Raw genomic sequence first — 15,966 nt, forward strand, 5'->3', positions numbered from 1 at the left:
TTTGGATTCACACCAATTGTCTTTGCAGCTGCAAAGAAAGCCCAAGATGATGTAAATTGAAAGTCAGGACTCAGCACTAACTGTAGCCAACCAGCCATTGACTAGTAGAAATTCAGTTTTCGCTGGTGGTTTTCCATTTCCACTGGCCTGTTTGGCTAGCAAACAAACTGAAATTGTTGTAACATCTAAGATGTCACAAGCAACTTGGCTAGTAGGTTAAAAAAAGTTGGTGTCAAGCCCTGGAAAGTGAAACTAGATTCACAACACTGTTCACTTTTCAGCCACACTTTCCTACTTTATCACTAAGGGAAACCCTCCATCACTGGAAATTTCAAGTAGGGTTCTCTGGGGTTCTGAAATAACCCTAAGAGTAAGTCAGAAGTCTATATTGGTTCTAATGTAAGTCTCTCTACTTTTGTTGTCTTGTTATATCTCTGAATTACAAAACTATACATGGAACTTATTTTTTCTCCCTCTTTAAAATTAAAAAAAGAGGAAGAAATACCTTTTGAGAAATTGAGACTACCGGTACTTATAGGAGAGAAATCTTATCAAGTGCCATTCACAGTGATTTCTGTATAAAGCTGACTCCTCCCTGACTCTTATCAGTTTCTATTTAACACAGGTTAAATGCAAGGTTCTCGTTAAAAGCCAGTAACTGGTTATTTTTACTAGTTTTTCAAGTAAATGTTACCAGCTATTTCACTGAGACCTGGGTCTGGAATATTTACCAAAGTTATCTGATGATTTTTTCAGTTTTATAGAAAAATATCAGTTGTCTCCTTCCAACTAGTTGTGAAGATATCTAACACACATTACTGCTTTGAAAATACACCATGTTTCCTTTTCATTCTTCTCACTGCCAAACTAAAATGCCCAGCATTTACTGAGAAATGTCACTGCGGACAACATGGTGTCCACACAAGGAAAACCTGCCCCAAGACCCTGGTGGGAGCCTATGCAGCCTACACACCCCCAGCATGAGGGGAAGGTAAAACAAAAATACATACTATTTCTTATTTTTTACCTCCTATGAAAAAACTTAGCAAGAACCCTGTAATTGTTTAACTCTCGAAGGGTTAAAAAAAACCACAACAGGCAAAATAACTGCAACAACGTCTGGGGTCAACAGGGATGGATTCCTGAATAGACCCTTCCATTTATTACATTACCCAACATGGTAAACAATGTACAAAATAACAACAAACAATAGGGAGGGGAGGGGGACGAAGCTAGGTTGTGTTAAAGCACATGTCAGACAAGCTGTGTACAGCGCATGTCAGCAAACTCAACCCAGGTCTCGCTGGAGTAAATACAAATAATAGCTATTATTTTTTACTTAACTCTTGAAGGGTTAAAAAAACCACAACAGGCAAAATAACTGCAACAACAACGTCTGGGGTGAACAGGGAGGGGTTCCTGAATAGACCCTTCCATTTATTACATTGCCCAAGGGAGGCAAAACCTAACCCCAGATGACAAGAAAACTAAGAAAACTACTGTGAAAAAACTAAACAAACGAAGTCAATTGTTTAACTGCCAGCATTCTGTCTTTAACTGGGATATGAATGTAGGACCTATAAGCGTCGGATTGCCAATCTCCTAATCGTTTAATAAGCTCAGAGGGAATTTGGGCTTGAAAGGCCAGAGTGGCCCCACCTGATCGAAAACTGTGTCCACTGACTTGAGATGGGTCCAAGTTGATTTTGGCTGCCAATAGTTTAAGCAGTGTCAAACTTTCCGTGTGTTAGGAGTCGGGCCTCTTGGTGCTGGGACAACAAAGGCTGGACCCGATAAAGGGGCAGGGACTAAATTGAAGGCATGCTTAAGAGCTGTGTAGGGGTAGAGTGGGTGCTGGGCGATGTGAGGTATGGGAATTGTCAGAATGCATTGGCTAAATTGGATTGTTTTCGACCATCTGGTGAATAACAATGGCCCAGTTGGCGAAGAAGATGTCACCGCAACGCAGGTGCTTTGATGGGTTGAAATGAGTTGAACCTCTACACAATAGGTTAGCTTTTCATAAGAGGCCAAAGAATGCTACCAAACAAACTGCCCAGAAAGTGGCATGCCAAGGATTATCTAAGTTTAACTGGTTCCTGAGGGCTAAAAAGATTTGGGGAGTAATTGGTTTCTTTTAAGACACTGTCAAACCTTTGGCACATTTAATTCCTCGAATTGTAGTTGCTAAGTGAAAGTTGTTTTTGGTTGGGTCAGTACGGCCATGCTCAAGATGTAGGATGCGGACTGCATTGAAGTAGGCTGGTATCGAGGATGCTGAAAGTGACCCTGCCAGGAAAGCTGCATACCGATTAAGGGTTAAGTCTGCTGCTGGGAGAGGTTGGTACCCATAATATACACAAAAGGAGAGGTGTGAACGGAGTTGGCTCATATAGGTAGACTTGGTAGTGGGAGCATATGCTTGGTGACCGCAGTAGGCAACTTCACTGTCCAAAGATGCACATCCTTTGGATCTAAGGAGTGCAAGAGATTATGGTGACATGTGGGATTTTAAGTCCTGTGATATAGGAGACTGAGAGAGCCATGCTTGGAATTCCGGCCAGTGACGCACATCATCAAGGCGTGAGATACTATCTGCTAAGGTATTAGTCGATCCTGGAATGTGGTCAATGAATAAGCTGAAGCTGAAGTATTCCTTAAGCCAAAATAGGAAACAAGTCCAAGCTATGATGAGTGGACAGTGGGATGAGCCTTTGTTAAGAATAGCAGCAGCCACCTGGCTGTTGCACTTGATAACTACACGGTAACCGGACCAGAGAGGTGCCCAACAGTGTGCTGCTAAAACAACTGTAAATGTCTCTTTATAATTGATGTGGATAGGGTAGAGAGCAGGGTTGTGCAAAGCCCAGTTAACATACATCCAGTTAGTGTCTCACATGCACCCCCCACCAGATAATGAGGCATCAGTAAGCACAGGTATAGGGAGCCCTGGGGTTGTGAGGGGAACAAGGTTTTACAGTTATGTGCGGGTAGGAGGGAGGTCCACCAGAGAAGGTCACCTCTTGCACTCAGGTTCAAATAGACGCGATGATACGAACGTTTAGCAGAGTTTGCTAATGTGATAAGTCGCCTAAGAAAAATATGGCCCCTTAGATGACATGTGTCGCCCAGTTAAGCTTCCCAAGAAGTCATTGAAGGTGCAGTTTGGAGCATTTACGTTTCAAGCTTGTCTCATTGCAAAGGGACAGTAACTCAGACACACGATCAGGTGGAAGGCGAAGTTCGCACTTACCAGTATCGATTTCAACCCCGAGAAATGTCAGGCATTGGGCAGGATAAACAACTTTGCTCCAGTTAATGGTAAAGCCAAGAGGCTCCAGTAAGCTTAGTAGCATATCAAAGGCAGCCTTGCAGAGAAGCTGAGTCGCTTCAATAATAAGGAAATCATCCAGGTAGGCCAGTACAGTATACCCCCTGTTGGCCATCATATGACAGGCCGCTTGTGTTAGACAATGGAAAGTCATGGGGGCTGCCCTTGCTCCAAAAGGAAGACGTTTATAAAGTAGTTAACTGCTAACTTCAACTAGAACAGAGTGAGCAATCAGCACTTTTCAAAAACTAGAGGTTTAAGATAGATAAAATAACTTATATGCTGAAATCAACATTTCAAAGAGTAAAAAGAAAATCTTATTGTCATCCCAGGAAAATAAAACTCAATTTTTTACATCAAGCCTATCTGCCTCACAAAGGTTTCAAGTGTCAAATAGCGTTAATTTAATTATCAGTACCCACTCAAGGGAAGTGTCTGCTAGACACAGATCCATTTGACACTTAAAGAGATTTAGAGCTCATGCTATATTTTACACTTACATCAAGGACTATGAAAACAACGTTCTTTTAATATTCAAAGGTATGAGAGCACTACATTTTTTGTGACAAAGAACAGCACACGGCTAAATTTATTAAACTTGCAGCAGGTAGAATATGTTTGTCAGTAGTTGATTTGAATATTTAATGAGACACAGGGGAAGCAAAGTGAAAAATTCTTTACACTAAACCAGGGTATTATTTTCAAACATTTAGAACAAAATTATTCTCCAGAGATCAACATAAAGCTATTACCTATTTTGAAAAACAAAGTAATTAACGGCTTTTTTCATCGTAGCGATAACGATAAACATCACCAAGGTTTTTGACAAAACTTCACCTGCCAAAATTTAGGAAAAAACGAAACCTTGTTGAAAATTCCCAACATAGAATTTTAAGTCTGCTAAATTTTGTTGTTGTGAATTTATCCGATTTAAAAATAGGTGATGTGAAATCCGATAAGTTCGGCTGTGAAAGCTTCACGGTTGAGTTCTCTCATCATTTTTATGCAAAGAAAACCACAGACCCTGACCTTTAAAATGAATTCAAAATATTCTTAAATGCAAAGTATTGAATTTTGCAATTTCAGCGCAGTAATATTTTCGTGCGTAACCTACCCGTAAACAGTCTCGAATTCACCAGCGGATACGCTTCCATAAGTTGGCGTACAACTTTCACTGAGGGATCCAGTTCATCTTGCACACAAACTAGGATTTCAAACTGGAACGAGTAGGATTCATGTGTGTGTTCAGTAAACTTCACTCTACTTGACATAGGGGCACATATTTCATTGAAACTAAATTCTCAACCAACAGCCCACATGTTACAATGAAAAAAAAACAAACAAAAAAACAAATTAGGCTTTAAAAAGGGTAACAAAAGAATAAAAGGATACAGGATTGACAATGAATGAAGACATAACGCCTAAAATAACACAACTCTTACCTTGGGATAATTTAATTCGAAAAAACCTTGAAGATTTTTTATAAGATTCGGTTCATCTCCAACCAAAGGCTGAAAAAATGATAAAATCATATGCGAATTACTTCCTGGGTCGCCGACAGAGCAAAACAGCTCTTGAGTCTTGAAGTAAGCTCATTTAACATAAATTTGGCGGATCGATAGCTAACGAACACGTTATACAATGTAAAGCTATAATGTTTAAAGGATACCTTACCTTCAAAATTGAAACTCCCGGAAGTTCTTTATTATTGACAGCGGGAGTAGATTTATGGAGGTGAATCTTACTAAAACAGAGTACATTGACAAAATAGTAAATGTACCAAACATTAACACTGCGCTTAGCTAGTTGAGCGGAATATCAAATGGCACAGCTTTGCAAACACTGAAGCACATAATAATACTCACGCTGTCGCTATAGATATTAACTGAAATAATGCTAATACTATCCATAATAATATAAGAAAGAAGGCTAAAAGATCTGCAGCGCTTGGCGCGTAAATCTCCTCAAAGTCCCCAAATGTGGAAGCCATCTTGGAAGGTAAAAATACGCTCGGCCTGCCCTCGGGCCAAGAAAGCTCCTCATCCTCTGATTGGCTCGTTCCTTCAAATCTGTTAAATTGATTGGTTAAAAGTTCCCGCCCTTTTCAAGTTGGGGAGTGCAAATGACGTGGCTTGAGTTGTTCACCCTTTGCACCTACCGGAAATATAATTCAATGTTTATTTACCCAAGATGTAGATATCTTTGTTCTAACATAAACAATACTGAGTTTTATTACACGACTCGGGCAGTCAGAGGGCCAATAACTAAAATCAAGGTCTGATTTTCGCTATTGCATAAATAGCACTATCTACTGCGAGGATCGCACATCACACGTATCTAATACCGCAGTTCAAAATATATGAACTTCATATATTCATTGCATCTCAACTAAAATCAACCAATCAAAATGCTCTATTGCCGGTCAATATTCTCTAAGTATTGGACCGGGCACTGTCCCGAATGGTCCCAAATGATACCGCACTTGTATCCCTTTGAACTTCAGTCGTATAATAAATCTCTTATTAACCAAGCTTGCTCGGGACCGTACCGGAAGAATATCGGCCCTCGGTCTTTTTTGTACGGACCTCGCTGCGCTCGGTCCGTACTGTCAAGACCTCGGGCCGATATTCTCCCAGTACGGCCCTCGCGCTTGGTTAATAAGATATATATAATTACCTGGGTATTAAAATCCACTTTTACTGTCTTATAGATGGTCGTGGATAATATAATTCTCATTCTCCAACCCAAAATTAATGCCTAGTCTATTTTCATTTGCAACACCCATCTGTATGCAAACGTCAGCGTCCTGGATAATCCCTGCCTGACCAAATACAGCTGTAAAGCGTTCGATACATTGGAAAAACGGCGTAACTCAGGAGATTACATGTTTCGTGGAGCATTACTTGCTGCGACTACCTAACCTCTGCTCTCCATGAAAAAAAAGAAAAAATTAATGGCCTCCTGGCAGACCCTTGTAACATGCTGGGCGCGTCGGGGAGAAAAAAAAGATTGGTCAGCGGCATACGATCGATCCGTGCAACGGTCGTGTAAACGGAAACTGGCCTGAAATGGGCAACACGATCAACAGGCAAACATAACTTTTTATTGTTCTATTGAATTCCTGGAGTATGGATTGGGAAAGCAAGTTTTCTTCCATTGTACGTGAAACAGAGACAAATTTAGCTAGAGTTCGGGTAAGAAGGATTTGGGTCGAGGGGATTGTCACACATTCCTTCAGTCGATCGTAACGCGTCTGAAAGCTTCAACGCAAATACAATTATTGTAGAGCCAAAACCCTTCTTCTCCGATTGAAATCGGACGGAGATTTTAATTTTCTTCCAAACTTTTAAACAATAAGTTTGTTTACTTCTCAGGATCGCTTGGGTTCAGGCAGAAGCAAAACAAAAGCATTCCTCGATAGTTCAAGTGGAAACCATTTTGGCGGTGAGAATGTAGTGTTTTCATTGGCTGTTTCACTTGATGCCATCAGTTAATGATTTTTTTCGACAAAGTTGTCCAAAATACTGTTATTTGCCACGATGAGTGACGAAAACATCCGCGAGATACAGACAAAATTCAATATTTTGCATCAATTGAGTTCAACAATTGTTTTAATCTTTTTATGTTTTTTTCACAATCATTTTCAAGAATCACTCTGTGTCAGTTCACCCTTCTTGAAACCCCCAAGATCCAATTGGTTATTCTCCCTGCTGACTGCTATACATTTCCTTGCAAATTAGACAGGAGAATTCCATTTTGAATCAAGATAACACTTTCTATTGGCTGATGAGTGCACGGAATGATGATTATTTTTGGACAACACTTTGTTACAGTAATGTTAAATGAACATAAGAACAGGCTGATTTTGAATTTATAACCAGAGCAATTTCTGTTCATTGTAACTGTCATTTTTACAAAAGCCTGTGATTATTGTAAACCTGAAAGTATTTCTGTTAATAACACAGGAAAAGAAAAGAATTACAAAAAATATTGAGCTTCTCTATTTGTCTTTGTATTATTTATTTGTTTATACACTAATCCAATTTTTTCTTTTGCAGCCTGTGTCCAAAGAAAGTGGACAGAGGCCTCAAATTTAAAAATTTTATGGCATGGTCATATCCATAAAACTAATGTAAAACTTCTGTTAACTTTTGCCCTTGCCAATATTACCCTTGTATTAACTGAAATCAAATTTCCAGTAGATCAGGATAAAATTCAGTCAGTAGATAATGCCATCCTAACATGTCAGCAGGTAATCTTCACTCTGAAGCCACTAGAAGTCCTTTCAAATTCTCCAAGGCATGGGACTTACCAAGCAGCTTACACAGTCCTGTGAAAACGGTTGGCATGGCAACCAGTGTTCCATCCAGTCAGGCATCACCTGCTTTAGTAAATGCATTGTTTGAAAGGGTTGAGGAACAAGCTGAGGTATTTTATGATTGTAGTGTGCTTGCAGCTCTTTTTGATGTTTGAAATAGATATTCGACAATTGGTACTGGATAAGATTGCATGTATCAGTTATCAAGACTTTTGTTCTTTGTGAAGGCCAAAAGGCTCAAAGCAAGGACTCAATCATTCTAAGTTTAAGTCATTTATTTATAATAAGCAGCACTTCACAAGTAGTTGCATTGGAAAGGTTTTAGGTAAACACTTCATGAAAAGTTAACTTTTGATAGGATCTTTGTGGGTCTGAGTGCAGTTTCTATGACCATAAGCAAGGGGTTGATATTGCTACCCCTTCTGAGCAGTTGAGTTTAAAGGATGATTTGCCTAATGGGTTGATCAATTTGAAACCTCAATATTCCCTTACTCTAAGCAACCCCCCTCCCCTCTTCCCCTGAGGCATTTTAGCTTTCGAAGATCGGTTTGTTCAAATTCTAATTTTCCTGGGGCAGAAACATGTATTTATTGAACAATTATTTTTGTGATCCACAAATGTTGTAGAATTTAGCAAAGTCATATATTAGTTTTTGGTGCTGTTGTTTGGTTTTTACTTGCAGGTATCATTCTACAATGTGAACATTTTCAAGCTATACATTTGCTCATGAAAGTGGACTGTTAAAACCTTTAAACTCCTTCATAATTATAATTAAAACACTTAAATTATATCTGCTAGTTCTTTATTCCCCACCCCACCCAAAAGAAATTATAAAAAAACAACCAACTAAGTTTGTTCTTGAATTTGTGCAAAACTGAGTGTCTTCATTCTGTCTGCCTTTCTATTAAAGATGGTGAATCAGCTGAGTGATGCTGTTAACAAGCTTTTGAAAGAAAAAGAGGCACATGCTGCAGAGATCAAGAAAATGAAAGGTTGGTTTTAGTTTTGGCAGAATTCTGTCTGCTCAGCCTCATTCAGGTATTATATGATGCTGCTGTGTACGCTTTAAATTCTCTTTACAGTTTGATTGCAAATATTTGTAAGCAGGCTTATGCGCTGAGGATACAGATAAACTCAACTAGATATAACCGAATTGTTTGAATTGTCTGCTAAACTTGCTTTCACTGTTCAGATTATCGACTAGGAAGTTTTTAAGAGAATAAATTGAACTGCAATACATATTCACAATCTAAAAAGGTTTTTCTTAGCTTTGTTTGGGCTTTTTTAAAATTCGTTTCTGTTCTTGACACCAGTAAGCAGAATTTTAAGGGGAAAGTTGAATGTATTATTTTACACTGATTGATAACAAATAGATAGGTTTTATTATTGTTTTTGTTACCTGAGTGATAAGTAATTGATAAAAGACATAGTGTATTATTTTGTGTGATGATATTAAGCCTATAACCCCAAAAATCTAATTGTTCATTCTCCCCTCTAGCTGTAACACATTTCCTTTTAAATTATGAGAATTTGGAGTTAGATCAGGATGAAAACTTCTACCTGAAATTTTTAAGCATTATCATTACCATCATTGCTTCTGCAAATTACAGACTGAGTTAACAGCAATGACTGATGTTTTTAGGGGGTGATTGAACAGGAGTTCCTATATGTAGATAGCAAAGCTGTTTTTTTATCTTTAAATTAAAGTGTTTTTAATTGATTTGATGATGTAGATGAAATAAACAGACTGAATGACAGGCTCAGAGAAAGAGGAGTGGACCTTGAAACAGAGAGAAAACTAGAACAAGTATGCATATCTTTTGTTTCCAATTCTATTCAGTTTTTATTTAAGGCTGCATCTCATTTTAAATTATTCCTCTCTTTCTCATATTTTCCTTTTGGATATCTATCTTAGTTTACAACTTACAATTATTCTCTGTGTTCTGAAAAGTGATCAGATCTTGCTCCTAATTAGTAGCTTGGCTTTGCTGTTATTTAATGTTGTAATAATTTCTTGTATTTCAGTTTAAACGTGATGTATTCAGTCAGTTAGATTTGGTACGAAACCAAACAAAACTGAGCCCAGATGCTGTTGGGAAAAATTCTCATTTCATTGATTCAGCTGTCATGAATGAGGCGTAAGTAGACCAGATATAAAACTTGATATATGAACTTCTTAGGCTGTGCGGTACTTCAATTATGACCTGACTTTGCCAGAATGTGAATTGTTTTCTAAATGTATCTTAAACTCTGATTGCAATAATATGCCTTCAATAATGAAGTAAGCAATAGATCACACCTCTGATGATAAGAATGAAAGCGTTCAAAGAATAATGTCATCACAGAACTTTGTCAGAGTTTCATGCCTCGGAGAGCTAAGAGGTCTAAATGTGTTAGATCTGACCTTATATGTCTTGTGGTACCTGGTTCATCTAAAATTAGAGTTGAAAATACTTTTTTTATTTACCAATACTAGCCTCTAACCAGTTTTAACTCTTTGACTCGTATGAGCGACTTGCTTCTAATTTCTCTTTTCAGTATCACCCCTTAACCCTTTCACTCCCAAGATCTGATTATGAATTCTCCCCTCTAGCTGCTACACATTTCCTTGGAATTTGGTTATGAGAAGTTGTTGTTAGATCAAAATAACAACTTCCACCTGATGTGTTTGGGTATTCTCATTACCTGTTTGTTGGATAATGTGTGGATATTGTTGTGAGAAGTTACATGTTCATCACTTTAGAGTTGAAGGATTAAATCAAATGTAAAGGACACGAGAATAAAGGAAATGGTGACCAATTTAGTAGCTCTCGATTATCAAACCAATTTTTCTGGTCAGTACCTTTGGAAACATGAAGAGAAAAGTGGAGGGAATATGGATATTAGTGTTGGGTGTAAAGGATAAACCTTCTTACACTGACCAGCTGATCTACAGACCTTTTTAAGACTTCCTACTCATTCCCATAACATAGCAGTTATAATATTATAATCATGTGCTTGTAATTTAGAACTTCATCTTTACTTGGTTAAACCTTATACAGGAAAAGAATGATTGAAGAAGAAACAGAGTCTTTAGGAAGGAATATTGAGCACCTTAAAACAAGACTGGGTATGAAAAAGTCACAAATAATTGCTACATTGCCTCGATTTTAACAAAAACGCAATGGAAAATTGTTGTTGGGTCACTTAAAACAGTAATTATTTATTTTTATATGACTTTTTATAATTATTTGTAATTGGGAAGACATTTGATCCTTCTGTTTAGCAGGTAGTATAATTGTAGATGAGTAGGTTGTTGAGGTACCACACAAAATGCCGTAAAGGACTGGGGGGGGGGGAATGGCTGTGGACTAGCCTCCTGTTCAGGGTAGTTTCAGTACTCCTAGTTACTACCTGTTGTTAAAATTGTGATGAAGCCTGGGTATTATGGACCACATGGCTGGAGTCAAAGCTTCATAGCTCATCATGCAGGGCTTGACGCTAACTTTTCAACTTACTAGCCAAGTGGCTAGTGACATCTTATATGTTTTGAGATGTTACGATAATTTCAGTCTGTTTACTAGCCAAACTGCCTAGTGGAAATTGACAACCACAAGCCAAAACTGAATTTCCACTAGTCTGTGGCTAGTGGGCTACCATTAGTGTTCAGCCCTGGTCAGGTAATATTTACCTGGTCTTCCTTCTATCTTACATTTCTAATTTTTTTCTTGTGGATTAAAATACAGGTAAAATGGAGCTTGAACTACAATCTGCTGTTGCTAGTTCTAGAGATGTTCTTCATAAACAAGAGAGGTTGGATAGAGTGAGTTTCTGAATTTAACAATGTTGTTAATTGCTGTCTTGTCCAAATAGGCCAGTTTTCTCAGTTGATCTAGGATCCTACATGAATTGTGAGCAATAAATGTTCTGGTCCACTGTTTTGGTTAACAATCTAAAAAATGCATTTAGTGTCTATGTAGTGTTATAAAATATTGATCGGAGAAATGTATTTTGTGTAGGCTTTGTCATCACTGTCAGAGAATCAGCGCTCACAATCAAGAAGCCTGAGCAGCATTGTTGATGACAGACAATCTGACTCCTATGAGATACAACAGCTCAAGTAAGTCAGTTTAGCAAGTGTGATCTCCTTTATAGTGCTTAAGAGTTAATGAAAAAAATATTAACGCCCATTGGCAGATACTCCTGTCAACAAATACCATTGATTGCTTACAAATTAGTATTCATTTGATATAAAAATACTTTTCTTATTGTTGTCGATTTTATCAGACTTATTGTCTATTTTGTTTGTTTTGTGATCAGTGATATGTTTTTGTTTACTTGCAGGCACCTTGTTAACAAAGTGAGCAATCAGTGTTCTGAACTAGAAACAGAACTTCAGTCCAGCATCAGGCAATCAGGAGTTTCAAGTAAGATGTTCAGTAGCCAGTAGAAAATGGTCTTTTCAAGATGATGACTTTCCTAGTTTTTCAAAAGATGATAGAGCAGTGTCATCATGTGTTCAACTTGTTTTGTTTTGAGTATTCAGGGGCCATTTATCTTCCGAGAAAATATGCTGATATGCTTATTTTGGGGCTTAGCATGGCCGAGAGTATTTGGGAAGAGACAGCTTAAGAAAACACAGGTTACAGTCAGAAACACAAATATATTACTACAATGAACTTATTTGTGTGGCAAAAATTTTAAGGTCTGGAATAATTTTGATCCTTGATGAACATGAATGGCAATAATCTTCTTCATTTATTCATTTCTTCATTTCTTAGTTTAGTTTTATATTTGTAATAAATTAACTGTACGTGGAACCTAAGTGAACAAAAGGTGAACCATTCCACAAGGATCATTTGCAGTGTGCAATCGTTTGAGGTTCAAAGTGGGGATCATTAACAGTCACAGGAGCACTTGGGGGAGCTCTATGGATTTTAGTCTGTGAAACCCTTAGCGAGGCACTGTCTATTTTGTTCACCATACAGGTAGCAACTCTTCTGTGAGACAGCCTCGACCATCCCCATCCCACCAAACCAGGATGACCAATGGTACCTCCAAACCAAAGAAAAAAGGTGTCAAACAGAAATCTAAGGGAGCCACAGATGATCTTGTAATATCAAGTAATAGTGACACTGATCTAAGCTTGACAACACTTGAAGCTAGCAGCCTTAGTGATACAGACCTAGCCTCACTGCAGCTTGACAGATCATATGCAGGTGCAGTACTCATACTTATGGGTTGTGAAAATAGATCAGATGTTCTTAGCAGTCTTGTTCTAATCTTTCCAGCCTGGTTGTCTGAATTTCAGCCGTCTCTTCCCTTTACCCCAAGGGGGGCGTGCCCCCCTTGGGGTAAAGGGAAGAGACGGCTGAAATTCAGAGTACCAGCCTGGCAGCCATTTAGAATTTCCCTGAATTTGTTAAATTTACTTTTATTTTATTTTTATTAAATTTTAATTATTTATTTATTTATTAATAGAAGTATTTCATACTAATTGTGGAAAGGGAGAGTTCTGTTCCAGAATGAAAATATTGTTACCAATGAAAAAATTTAATTGCTCATCAGTGTCAGTTTTCTCCAAATGAAATTTGAGCTTGCATGATGTTAATTTCATTGAACCTTTTGGCCTTTAAGGTTCTTGTTAGTAGTAACCTTAAGAAAGATATGATGTTGCCAAAATAACTGTTTTTTCTTTGTAGGAGCATCTGGAAAAGGAATGGGAAACATCTCTAGTTCATCATTGAGTTCCCTAGATTCTGATGATCTGCTTAAATAACTGTCACGCAGGGATCAAAAGGAATATTATGTGATAAAATAATCACAATGCACTTTCCTGTGACACAAGTAACTGTACTCTTTTTATTTATTGTACCAGTTAAATTTTAGCAGAGAAAAAAATTGCAGACAAAAAGATCCATTAATTGTAATGTTGAATGAGACAAGTAGTTAGGAGTTTGCCCCTGTGCTTACAGGTAGAGACCTTTTTTATAACTGATAATATATTCCTCAATAAATTACTTTTTGATACAGTGTTGAGGATGCAGTTGTTCACGTTGGCCCAGGTGAGAGCGCTCATCTTTCACCACTATGACCCGGGTTTGATTCATGGACCTGGTGTCACATGTGTTTTGAGTTTGTTATTGGTTCTCTTCCTTGCTCCAAGGGTTTTTCTCCAGGTTCTCAAGTTTTCCTCCCTTTGCAAAAACCAACATTCCAAATTTCAATTCGACCTGGAAACAGTCACTAGAAGAGCCACCCTGTGGAATGTCTGCTGTTGAATTCTCCTTCACATTCCCATTCCTATTTGGCATTTTGTCACAGTGGCAACTTTTAATAGGAAATTTGTTAAAGGTAAATTATAAGTTATAAAGCCAGAAAAAATGTTAAACATGATCTTTCAATTTAATTTCAAGCAAGTTGTTGTTATATATACACCTTAGTGCTCACAAATAACCATAAGAAAGAAGAGAACTTTTCAAATGGGAATTTATTTCCATGTCAACGAATTTGCTTTGACTAGATTAGTTCTACAATGTGATGATTCAGTTCTACACTGTGATGATTTTGTTTAAGTGGTTTGTTGTGTTCTTGAATAACTTCAACTGTGAAACTTAATATTAGTTAGCCATTTTTTGTGGAGTGATTACCTGCCAAAATTCACCTAGCAGCCCCCTCGTTTCTTAGCCAGGGAAACTGGTGGCTTTCAGCTGCTGACTGGCAATTTTCTTGGAAGCTCCCTGTCTAGGTGTGTCAGTGGGCACTGATGAATTGAGCTCACTATCACAATCCATCACAGTTCCATCCTTCGGAGAAATGATGCTGGCATACATTAATTCTCATTGCACAGAAAGCCAGCTTTACTCCAGCCAATATGAGCCATCAAGTTTTCAGACATCCTTATGACCACCATACTGTACATAAACACAGGGTAATATGTAAAAACTGTTTATTAGGACTTTCAATTTCTAAGTGGCCCCTGCATATTACTTAGAGCAAAGGCTTAATGTATTCCTTAAAAACATCCCCAAGTTGTAGTTCCATAAATCTTTCTGTCAGTTGTATGGTAGATATGCACTCTTCTTTGTCAAAGTCAGAAATCCTATGCATTTAAAAAGGCAGGCAAAATTATTAGTGATAATTGTTAAATGGCTATCTGACTGAAGAGTACTGGGCTGTGTGAAAGGATTAGCTTTAACAATGTTACCATGGAAACTACACAGCACATCAAGAGAGGCAGAATATCAGCCATTTGGAAGAATAACATTTTATAAAATCAGTCCAAATATAAACTTTCAGTCTCTACACCAAAATTGAAATATGGTGTCCAATTTGAATTGCCATTGTTCTGGACCTACTAGCCTTGTCTTCACGTGGAAACAAAAGGATTATCATGTGTGTGAGAGGCTAGTGAGTCCAGAACAGTGACAATTCAAATTGGACACCATATTTCGATTTGGTGTATCTCTTACCCTACGAAAAGTTGACCATACTATTACAAAGCGCTTGTTAAAGCAGCATGAGTCTCCCTATTTTTACCTCAATTTACTAGGAGCTTGTTCCTGCACCAAGACATTCATCATTCTTTCCTTACATGGTTTTCCAAGAGTCAACATCAACATTGCAAGTTTTATGCCTTCGTAAGTATTCTCTGACATCACTATCCTTCCCAGCCAGCAAAAGGAAGATCAAAGAACTTACGAAGAAGAGTCTTCCACTTAAATTTAGCTCTTGAACCCAACGTGTTATGGTTTTTATGTAGCGGTTTTTACTCCGCATGTGGTCTATCTTGAGTAAAATAACGGTTTTATCGGCACATAAATTACCACTTGCACTCTTTGACGCTGTACTTATGTTGTCAGAACATAAAAAGTCTTTAGTATTCTCTTGGAGCCACATAACCAGTTCCATAATCATTGGCTCAGAACTCGAACTGTGCCAATCGTTTATATACTCCAAAAGTTTTTTTCGCAAAGAATTCAAGTCTTTCCTCGACATTTCCGCACATGATAGTGATATTTGTGGTAATTTTCTGGGATACTCTTGTGAAATTACAACAGTCATTTCCACAACAAGTGAAACAGGACTCTTGTTCCCCACTGTGTTTAAGTCTTCCCCTGCGACACAACTGACGGAAATTTTGAAAGAGATTGGTCCTGAAGATTCCTCAAGCTCATCAAACGATGTCGGATTTACCAAGAAAAATTCTTTAGGGTTGCAAAAAATCGATTTTAGGGCCATAACTTCATCCAACACTTCTGGTGCGAACATGACAGTTATATGCCAGGCGTTCTTTCCCTCGCTCTGAAGAAACTGGTGGGGATTCATAACCAGCGGA

At 38.0% G+C, this 15,966-nt stretch overlaps 2 protein-coding genes and 2 pseudogenes across 9 annotated transcripts in view; 1 reads left to right on the top strand and 3 right to left on the bottom strand.

Annotated features, from left to right (window-relative positions):
- Positions 1-6,247, bottom strand: part of LOC111327181 (ceramide glucosyltransferase) — a 14,064-nt gene extending 7,817 nt beyond the window's left edge. Inside the window, exons 1-6 of the mRNA XM_022931299.2 lie at positions 6,008-6,247; positions 5,197-5,485; positions 5,006-5,075; positions 4,774-4,842; positions 4,446-4,548; positions 1-28 (exon numbers count right to left, since the gene is read on the bottom strand). The exon at positions 1-28 is cut by the window's left edge and continues 74 nt beyond it. Coding sequence (XP_022787034.1) covers positions 1-28; positions 4,446-4,548; positions 4,774-4,842; positions 5,006-5,075; positions 5,197-5,321 — 395 coding nt within the window. The 5' untranslated portion in view covers positions 5,322-5,485; positions 6,008-6,247. The remainder of the gene's footprint in view (positions 29-4,445; positions 4,549-4,773; positions 4,843-5,005; positions 5,076-5,196; positions 5,486-6,007) is intronic.
- On the bottom strand, positions 35-3,446 carry LOC148720171 (uncharacterized; annotated as a pseudogene).
- A 107-nt stretch (positions 6,248-6,354) lies between the features above and the next one.
- LOC111327182 (uncharacterized) lies at positions 6,355-13,660 on the top strand. 7 transcript variants are annotated; one of them, XM_022931300.2, is made up of 12 exons: positions 6,355-6,525; positions 6,706-6,775; positions 7,581-7,759; positions 8,560-8,641; positions 9,383-9,456; positions 9,675-9,787; positions 10,691-10,758; positions 11,375-11,451; positions 11,648-11,748; positions 11,973-12,055; positions 12,617-12,847; positions 13,331-13,660. In XM_022931300.2, the coding sequence occupies exons 1-12, from the start codon at positions 6,460-6,462 to the stop codon at positions 13,405-13,407; spliced, it is 1,221 nt and encodes a 406-aa protein (XP_022787035.1). In that variant the 5' UTR covers positions 6,355-6,459; the 3' UTR covers positions 13,408-13,660. The 7 variants fall into 7 exon arrangements, with proteins under 7 accessions (XP_022787035.1, XP_022787036.1, XP_022787037.1 ...); XM_022931301.2 differs by having other exon boundaries at positions 7,584-7,759; XM_022931302.2 differs by having other exon boundaries at positions 6,365-6,489.
- A 438-nt stretch (positions 13,661-14,098) lies between these two features.
- Positions 14,099-15,925, bottom strand: LOC111327184 (RWD domain-containing protein 3-like; annotated as a pseudogene). Its single transcript, XR_015993167.1, has 2 exons — positions 15,168-15,925; positions 14,099-14,730 (listed from the first exon to the last, which is right to left on the bottom strand). The product of XR_015993167.1 is annotated as an RWD domain-containing protein 3-like (transcript).
- Positions 15,926-15,966: the final 41 nt, after the last annotated feature.

This window comes from Stylophora pistillata, chromosome 11, assembly GCF_964205215.1.
Source record: "Stylophora pistillata chromosome 11, jaStyPist1.2, whole genome shotgun sequence".
Lineage (NCBI taxonomy): Eukaryota > Metazoa > Cnidaria > Anthozoa > Scleractinia > Pocilloporidae > Stylophora > Stylophora pistillata.

What these genes read in the sequence shown, in the direction of transcription:
- LOC111327182 (XM_022931300.2), top strand. Translation starts at nt 6,460, where the DNA reads ATGGATTGGGAAAGCAAGTTTTCTTCCATTGTACGTGAAACAGAGACA. An exon ending in AAGTGGAAACCATTTTGGCG is followed by an intron (nt 6,776 to 7,580) that starts GTGAGAATGTAG and finishes CTAACATGTCAG; the next exon opens with CAGGTAATCTTCACTCTGAA. An exon ending in GCTTGACAGATCATATGCAG is followed by an intron (nt 12,848 to 13,330) that starts GTGCAGTACTCA and finishes TTTTCTTTGTAG; the next exon opens with GAGCATCTGGAAAAGGAATG.